Consider the following 10,000-nt stretch of genomic DNA (forward strand, 5'->3'; position numbering starts at 1 on the left):
GTCCAGTCAAGGACCTTTGACCTCTGATGACTAATGGCTGTCTGTCCGTCCCAGGGTAAGGACCTGACGCGTGCCATGACTCGTGATGAAGTGGTAGCCAGGTTAGGTGACCAGGAGTGTGAGGTCAAGACTCTAGACAGCACTCACCTGTACTGTGAACCTCCTGAGAAACAACCAGACAGTCTAGGGAGCAACCAACTGCCCAGCCTGAGGGTTTGTACACACACACACACACACACTCACACACCCACACACACACACGGTCAATACTGTACCTTATTCTTTGAGTTGGTATCTCCTGACAGAACGACATCACTGTGTTCCTCAACCATCTCCACACCAGGAACTGGAATGAGATGATGCAGTTATTTAATGATTGAGGATGTTTACATGTATCTGTCCCTCTCTCTCCTCCTCCTCCCTCCGTATCTCTGTCCCTCTCTCCCCTCCTCTCCCTCTGTATCTCTCTCCCTCTCCCCTCCTCTCCCTCCGTATCTCTCTCCCCTCCTCTCCCTCTGTATCTCTCTCCCCTCCTCTCCCTCCATATCTCTGTCCCTCTCTCCCCTTCTCTCCCTCCGTATCTCTCTCCCTCCGTATCTCTCTCCCTCCGTATCTCTCTCCCCTTCTCTCACTCCGTATCTCTCTCCGTCTCTCTCTCCCCTCCTCTCCCTCCGTATCTCTCTCACTCCGTATCTCTCTCCCCTTCTCTCACTCCGTATCTCTCTCCGTCTCTCTCTCCCCTCCTCTCCCTCTGTATCTCTCTCCCCTCCTCTCCCTCCGTATCTCTCTCCCTCTCTCTCTCCCCTCCTCTCCCTCCGAATCTCTCTCCCTCTCTCTCTCCCCTCCTCTTCCTCCGTATCTCTCTCCCTCTCTCTCTCCCCTCCTCTCCCTCCGTATCTCTCTCCCTCTCTCTCTCCCGTCCTCTCCCTCCGTATCTCTCTCCCCTCCTCTCCCTCCGTATCTCTCTCCCTCCGTATCTCTCTCTCTCCCCTCCTCTCCCTCCATATCTCTCTCCCTCTCTCTCTCCTCTCCTCTCCCTCTGTATCTCTCTCCCTCTCTCTCTCCCCTCCTCTCCCTCTCTCTCTCCCCTCCTCTCCCTCTCTCTCTCCCCTCTCTCTCCCTCTCTCTAGGTGGTAATGGGGAAGCTGAACGTAGACCTGGGTACAGTGCAGTATGATACAGAAGGCCTCTCACCTGTCCCTCTGGCTGCCCAGGTGGGTCTGGCTGCAGGGGCTGCTGTGGTGGTCCTAGTGGTGCTGGTCATCATCCTCATGTACAGGTCAGTAACACACTAACACACACACACACACCCACTAACACGCACACTAACACATACACACACACACACACACACACACTAACACGCACACTAACACACACACACACACTAACACACACACTAACACACACACACACACACACTAACACACACACACACACACACACACACACTAACACACACACACACACACACTAACACACACTAATACACACACACACACTAACACACACACACACACACTAACACACACACACACACACACTAATACACACAAACACTAATACACACACACACACTAATACACACACACACACTAACACACACACACTAACACACACACACACACTAACACACTAATACACACACACACTAACACACACACACACTAACACACACACACACTAACACACACACACTAACACACACACTAACACACACACTAACACACACACACACACACACACTAACACACACACACACTAACACACACTAACACACACACACTAACACACACACATACTAACTAATACACACACACTAACACACACACACTAACACACACACACACACACACACACTAACACGCGCACACACACACACACACACACAAACACTAACACACACACACACACTAACACACACACACACACTAACACACACACACACACACACACACTAACACACACACACACACTAACACACACACACACACTAACACACACTAACACACACTAACACACACACACACACTAACACACACACACACTAACACACACACACACATTAACACACACACATAACACACACACATACAAACTAATACACACACACTAACACACACACACACACACTAACACACACACACGAACATACACCCACACTAACACACCCACACTAACACACACAATAGCACACACACACACACTAACACACACACACACACTCACTCACACACACACACACACACACTCACTCACTCACACACACACACACACACACTCTAACACTCACTCACTGATCTATATACATTAATTCATGTTTTATTTGATTGATTGGTTGATTGAGTAACTAATTGATTGATAGTAGATGATTGATTACCTGATTGATTGATAATAGATGATTGATTACCTGATTGATTGATAGTAGATGATTGATTACCTGATTGATTGATAGTTGATGATTGATTACCTGATTGATTGATAGTAGATGATTGATTACCTGATTGATTGATAGTAGATGATTGATTACCTGATTGATTGATAGTTGATGATTGATTACCTGATTGATTGATAGTAGATGATTGATTAACTGATTCATTGATAGTTGATGATTGATTACCTGATTGATTGATAATAGATTATTGATTACCTGATTCATTGATAGTAGATGATTGATTACCTGATTGATTGATAGTAGATGATTGATTAACTGATTCATTGATAGTTGATGATTGATTACCTGATTGATTGATAGTAGATGATTGATTACCTGATTGATAGCAGTTGCAGTGAATCCCAGGTGAGGTACTGTGTGTGTCTGTGTGCAGGAGGAAGAGCAAACAGGCTCTGAGAGACTACAAGAAGGTTCTGGTTCAGCTGGAGACTCTGGAGATCAATGTGGGAGACCAGTGCAGGAAGGAGTTCACAGGTAAATACTCCTATCAGCCTGTTTAGTTCAATAGAGACTTCGTCTGAAATGGTACCCTATGCCCTATATAGTGCCCTACTTTTGGCAAGGGCTAATGGAACTCTGTTCAAAATGAGTGCTTTACATAGGGGATAGTGCTTTACATAGGGGATAGTGCTTTACATAGGGGATAGTTCTTTAGGGGATAGTTCCTTACATAGGGGATAGTTCTTTACATAGGGGATAGTTCTTTACATAGGGGATAGTGCTTTACATAGGGGATAGTGCTTTACATAGGGGATAGTCCTTTACATAGGGGATAGTTCTTTACATAGGGGATAGTTCTTTACATAGGGGATAGTGCTTTACATAGGGGATAATTCTTTACATAGGGGATAGTTCTTTAGGGGATAGTTCCTTACATAGGGGATAGTTCTTTACATAGGGGATAGTTCTTTACATAGGGGATAGTTCTTTACATAGGGGATAGTTCTTTACATAGGGGATAGTTCTTTACATAGGGGATAGTTCTTTAGGGGATAGTTCTTTACATAGGGGATAGTTCTTTAGGGGATAGTTCCTTACATAGGGGATAGTTCTTTACATAGGGGATAGTTCTTTACATAGGGGATAGTTCTTTACATAGGGGATAGTTCTTTAGGGGATAGTTCCTTACATAGGGGATAGTTCTTTACATAGGGGATAGTTCTTTACATAGGGGATAGTGCTTTACATAGGGGATAGTGATTTAGGGGATAGTTCTTTACATAGGGGATAGTTCTTTGGGGGATAGTTCCTTACATAGGGGATAGTTCTTTACATAGGGGATAGTTCTTTACATAGGGGATAGTTCTTTACATAGGGGATAGTTCTTTACATAGGGGATAGTTCTTTACATAGGGGATAGTGCTTTACATAGGGGATAGTCCTTTACATAGGGGATAGTGATTTAGGGGATAGTTATTTACATAGAGGATAGTGCTTTACATAGGGGATAGTGCTTTACATAGGGGATAGTCCTTTACATAGGGGATAGTCCTTTACATATGGGATAGTGCTTTACTTAGGGGATAGTGCTTTACTTAGGGGATAGTGCTTTACATAGGGGATAGTTCTTTACATAGGGGATAATTCTTTACATAGGGGATAGTTCTTTAGGGGATAGTTCTTTAGGGGATAGTTCTTTACATAGGGGATAGTGCTTTACATAGGGGATAGTCCTTTACATATGGGATAGTGCTTTACTTAGGGGATAGTGATTTACATAGGGGATAGTTCTTTACATAGGGGATAATTCTTTACATAGGGGATAGTTCTTTAGGGGATAGTTCTTTAGGGGATAGTTCTTTACATAGGGGATAGTGCTTTACATAGGGGATAGTTCTTTAGGGGATAGTTCCTTACATAGGGGATTGCTCTTTACATAGGGGATAGTTCTTTACATAGAGGATAGTTCTTTACATAGGGGATAGTGCTTTACATAGGGGATAGTTCTTTACATAGGGGATAGTTCTTTACATAGGGGATATTGCTTTACATAGGGGATAGTGCTTTAGGGGATAGTTCTTTACATAGAGGATAGTTCTTTACATAGGGGATAGTGCTTTACATAGGGGATAGTTATTTACATAGGGGATAGTTCTTTACATAGGGGATATTGCTTTACATAGGGGATAGTGCTTTAGGGGACTGTTCTTTACATAGGGGATAGTTCTTTACATAGGGGATAGTTCTTTACATAGAGGATAGTTCTTTACATAGAGGATAGTTCTTTACATAGGGGATAGTTCTTTACATAGGGGATAGTTCTTTAGGGGATAGTTCTTTACATAGAGGATAGTTCTTTACATAGGGGATAGTGCTTTACATAGGGGATAGTGCTTTACATAGGGAATAGTGCTTTACATAGGGGATAGTGCTTTACATAGGGGATAGTACTTTACATAGGGGCTAGTTCTTTACATAGGGGATAGTTCTTTACATAGGGGATAGTTCTTTACATAGGGGATAGTTCTTTACATAGGGGATAGTGCTTTACATAGGGGATAGTTCTTTAGGGGATAGTTCTTTACATAGAGGATAGTTCTTTACATAGGGGATAGTGCTTTACATAGGGGATAGTGCTTTACATAGGGGATAGTTCTTTACATAGGGGATAGTGCTTTACATAGGAGATAGTTCTTTACATAGGGGGTAGTTCTTTACATAGGGGATATTGCTTTACATAGGGGATAGTGCTTTAGGGGACTGTTCTTTACATAGGGGATAGTTCTTTACATAGAGGATAGTTCTTTATGGGACTGTTCTTTACATAGGGATAGTTCTTTACATAGGGGATAGTTCTTTACATAGAGGATAGTTCTTTACATAGGGGATAGTTCTTTAGGGGATAGTTCTTTACATAGGGGATAGTGCTTTATATAGAGGATAGTTATTTACATAGGGGATAGTGCTTTACATAGAGGATAGTGTTTTAGGGGATAGTTCTTTACATAGGGGATAGTGCTTTACATAGAGGATAGTTCTTTAGGGGATAGTTCTTTACATAGAGGATAGTTCTTTACATAGGGGATAGTTCTTTACATAGGGGATAGTTCTTTACATAGAGGATAGTTCTTTACATAGGGGATAGTTCTTTAGGGGATAGTTCTTAACATAGGGGATAGTTATTTACATAGGGGGTAGTTCTTTACATAGGGGATATTGCTTTACATAGGGGATAGTTCTTTACATAGGGGATAGTTCTTTACATAGGGGATAGTTCTTTACATAGGGGATAGTTCTTTACATAGAGGATAGTTCTTTACATAGGGGATAGTTATTTAGGGGATAGTGATTTACATAGGGGATTGTTCTTTATATCGGGGATAGTTCTTTACATAGGGGATAGTTCTTTAGGGGATAGTGCTTTACAATAGGGATTGTTCTTTACATAGGGGATAGTTCTTTAGGGGATAGTTCTTAACATAGGGGATAGTTCTTTACATAGGGGGTAGTTCTTTACATAGGGGATATTGCTTTACATAGGGGATAGTTCTTTACATAGGGGATAGTTCTTTACATAGGGGATAGTTCTTTACATAGGGGATAGTTCTTTACATAGAGGATAGTTCTTTACATAGGGGATAGTTATTTAGGGGATAGTGATTTACATAGGGGATTGTTCTTTATATAGGGGATAGTTCTTTACATAGGGGATAGTTCTTTAGGGGATAGTGCTTTACAATAGGGATTGTTCTTTACATAGGGGATAGTTCTTTAGGGGATAGTTCTTTACATAGAGGATAGTTCTTTACATAGGGGATAGTTCTTTACATAGGGGATAGTTCTTTAGGGGATAGTTCTTTACATAGAGGATAGTTCTTTACATAGGGGATAGTGCTTTACATAGGGGATAGTGCTTTACATAGGGGCTAGTTCTTTACATAGGGGATAGTTCTTTACATAGGGGATAGTGCTTTACATAGGGGATAGTTCTTTAAATAGAGGATTGTTCTTTACATAGAGGATAGTTCTTTACATAGGGGATAGTGCTTTACATAGGGGATAGTTCTTTGGGGGATAGTTCTTTACATAGAGGATAGTTCTTTACATAGGGGATAGTGCTTTACATAGGGGCTAGTTCTTTACATAGGGGATAGTGCTTTACATAGGGGCTAGTTCTTTACATAGGGGATAGTTCTTTACATGGGGGATAGTTCTTTACATAGGGGATAGTTCTTTAGGGGATAGTTCTTTAGGGGATAGTTCTTTAGGGGATAGTTCTTTAGGGGATAGTTCTTTAGGGGATAGTTCTTTACATAGGGGATAGTGCTTTATATAGGGGATAGTGCTTTATATAGAGGATAGTTATTTACATAGGGGATAGTGCTTTACATAGAGGATAGTGTTTTAGGGGATAGTTCTTTACATAGGGGATAGTGCTTTACATAGAGGATAGTTCTTTAGGGGATAGTTATTTACATAGAGGATAGTTCTTTACATAGGGGATAGTTCTTTACATAGGGGATAGTTCTTTACATAGAGGATAGTTCTTTACATAGGGGATAGTTCTTTAGGGGATAGTTCTTTACATAGGGGATAGTTCTTTACATAGGGGATAGTTCTTTACATAGGGGATAGTTCTTTACATAGAGGATAGTTCTTTATGGGACTGTTCTTTACATAGGGATAGTTCTTTACATAGGGGATAGTTCTTTACATAGAGGATAGTTCTTTACATAGTGGATAGTTCTTTACATAGGGGATAGTTCTTTACATAGGGGATAGTTCTTTACATAGAGGATAGTTATTTTCATAGGGGATAGTTATTTAGGGGATAGTGATTTACATAGGGGATTGTTCTTTACATAGGGGATAGTTCTTTATATAGGGGATAGTTCTTTAGGGGATAGTGCTTTACATAGGGGATTGTTCTTTACATAGGGGATAGTTCTTTACATAGGGGATAGTTCTTTAGGGGATAGTTCTTTACATAGAGGATAGTTCTTTACATAGGGGATAGTGCTTTACATAGGGGATAGTGCTTTACATAGGGGATAGTGCTTTACATAGGGGATAGTGCTTTACATAGGGGATAGTGCTTTACATAGGGGATAGTTCTTTACATAGGGGATAGTTCTTTACATAGGGGATAGTGCTTTACATAGGGGATAGTTCTTTGGGGGATAGTTCTTTACATAGAGGATAGTTCTTTACATAGGGGATAGTTCTTTACATAGGGGTTAGTTATTTAGGGGATAGTTCTTTACATAGGGGATTGTTCTTTACATAGGGGATAGTTCTTTAGGGGATAGTTCTTTACATAGGGGATAGTTCTTTAGGGGATAGTTCTTTACATAGGGGATAATTCTTTACATAGGGGATAATTCTTTACATAGGGGATAATTCTTTACATAGGGGATAGTTCTTTACATAGAGGATAGTTCTTTACATAGGGGATAGTTCTTTACATAGGGGATAGTTCTTTAGGGGATTGTTCTTTACATAGGGGATAGTTCTTTAGGGGACTGTTCTTTACATAGGGGATAGTTCTTTACATAGGGGATAGTTCTTTACATAGGGGATAGTTCTTTACATAGGGGATAGTTCTTTACATAGGGGATAGTTCTTTATATCGGGGATAGTTCTTTACATAGGGGATAGTCCTTTACATAGGGGATAGTTCTTTACATAGGGGATAGTTCTTTACATAGGGGATAGTCCTTTACATAGGGGATAGTTCTTTACATAGGGATAGTTCTTTACATAGGGGATAGTTCTTTACATAGGGGATAGTCCTTTACATAGGGGATAGTTATTTACATAGGGGATAGTTCTTTACATAGGGGATAGTCCTTTACATAGGGGATTGTTCTTTAGGGGATAGGTTGCCATTTTGGACGCATTGACACAGCTCCTGAGCCTTCATAAAGACAGTATTAATTTATCCTCCTCCTGTCCCCTCCTCTACAATCCTCTCTTCCACTTCTCTTCTCCCCTCCTTTTCTCACCCCTCCTCTCCTCCTCCCCTCCCCTCCTCTTCTCCCTTCTTCTCCTCTACTCTCCCATCCTCTTCTCCCCTCCCCTTCTCCTCTCCCCTCCTCTTCTCCCCTCCTCTCCTTCTCCCCTCCTCTCCCCTCTTCTTCTCCCCTCCTCTCCTTCTCCCCTCTTCTCCCCTCCTCTTCTCCTCTCCCCGTCTCTTCTCCCCGTCTCTTCTCCCCTCGTCTCCTTCTCCCCTCCTCTTCTCTCCTTCTCCCCTCCTCTCCTTCTCCCCTTCTCCCCTCCTCTTCTCCCCTTCTCTCTTTCTCCCGTCCTCTCCTCCTCCCCTCCCCTCCTCTCCCCTCCCCTCCTCTTCTCCTCTCCACTCCTCCTCCTCTCCTCCTCTCCTCCTCTCCTCCTCCCCTCCTCTCCCCTCCCCTCCTTTTCTCCCCTCCTCTCCTTCTCCCCTCCTCTTCTCCCCTCCTCTCCTTCTCCCCTCCTCTTCTCCCCTCTTCTCCCCTCCCCTCCTCTCCCCTCCTCTTCTCCCCTCCTCTCCCCTCCTCTTCTCCCCTCCTCTCCTTCTCCCCTCCTCTTCTCCCCTCTTCTCCCCTCCCCTCCCCTCCTCTCCCCTCCCCTCCTTTTCTCCCCTCATCTCCTCCTCTCCACTCCTCTTCTCCCCTCCTCTCCTTCTCCCCTCCTCTTCTCCCCTCTTCTCCCCTCCCCTCCCCTCCCCTCCTTTCCCCTCCCCTCCTCTCCCCTCCCCTCCTCTTCTCCTCTCCACTCCTCCTCCTCTCCTCCTCTCCACTCCTCCTCCTCTCCTCCTCTCCTCTCCTCCTCCTCTTCTCCTCTCCACTCCTCCTCCTCTCCTCCTCTCCTCCTCCCCTCCCCTCCCCTCCCCTCCCCTCCTCCCCTCCTCTTCTCCTCTCCACTCCTCCTCCTCTCCTCCTCTCCTCTTCTCCCCTCCCCTCCTCTTCTCCCCTCCTCTCCTTCTCCCCTCCTCTTCTCCCCTCTTCTCCCCTCCCCTCCTCTTCTCCCCTCCTCCCCTCCTCTTCTCCTCTCCACTCCTCCTCCTCTCCTCCTCTCCTCCTCCCCTCCTCTCCCCTCCTTTTCTCCCCTCATCTCCTCTCCTCTTCTCCCCTCCTCTTCTCCCCTCCTCTCCTTCTCCCCTCCTCTTCTCCCCTCTTCTCCCCTCCCCTCCTCTCCTCCTCCCCTCCTCTCCCCTCCCCTCCTTTTCTCCCCTCATCTCCTCTCCTCTTCTCCCCTCCCCTCCTCTTCTCCCCTCCTCTCCTTCTCCCCTCCTCTTCTCCCCTCTTCTCCTCTCCACTCCTCCTCCTCTCCTCCTCCCCTCCCCTCCTCTCCCCTCCCCTCCTTTTCTCCCCTCATCTCCTCTCCTCCTCTCCCCTCCCCTCCTCTTCTCCCCTCCTCTTCCCCTCCCCTTCTCTACTCCTCCTCTCCCCTCCTCTTCTCCCCTCCTCTCCCCTTCCCGACTCCTCTCCTCTCTACTCCTCTCCTCCTCCCCTCCTCTTCTCCTCTCCCCCCCTCCTCTCCCCTTCTCCCCTCCTCTCCTCTCCTCTCCCCCCTCCTCTCCTCTCCACTCCTCTCCTCCTCTCTCCTCCTCTCCTCTCCTCTCCT

The 10,000-nt window shown here is 44.5% G+C and overlaps 1 protein-coding gene across 1 annotated transcript in view; it reads left to right on the forward strand.

Annotated features, from left to right (window-relative positions):
- The window catches only part of LOC139416970 (plexin B3), a 227,327-nt gene that overhangs the window by 185,010 nt on the left and 32,317 nt on the right, over positions 1–10,000 (forward strand). The window contains exons 21-23 of the mRNA XM_071166195.1: positions 55–213; positions 1,131–1,279; positions 2,829–2,929. Of these exons, the coding sequence (XP_071022296.1) occupies positions 55–213; positions 1,131–1,279; positions 2,829–2,929 (409 nt within the window). The remainder of the gene's footprint in view (positions 1–54; positions 214–1,130; positions 1,280–2,828; positions 2,930–10,000) is intronic.

The sequence above is a fragment of the Oncorhynchus clarkii genome, chromosome 9 (genome assembly GCF_045791955.1).
Source record: "Oncorhynchus clarkii lewisi isolate Uvic-CL-2024 chromosome 9, UVic_Ocla_1.0, whole genome shotgun sequence".
NCBI classification, from domain to species: domain Eukaryota; kingdom Metazoa; phylum Chordata; class Actinopteri; order Salmoniformes; family Salmonidae; genus Oncorhynchus; species Oncorhynchus clarkii.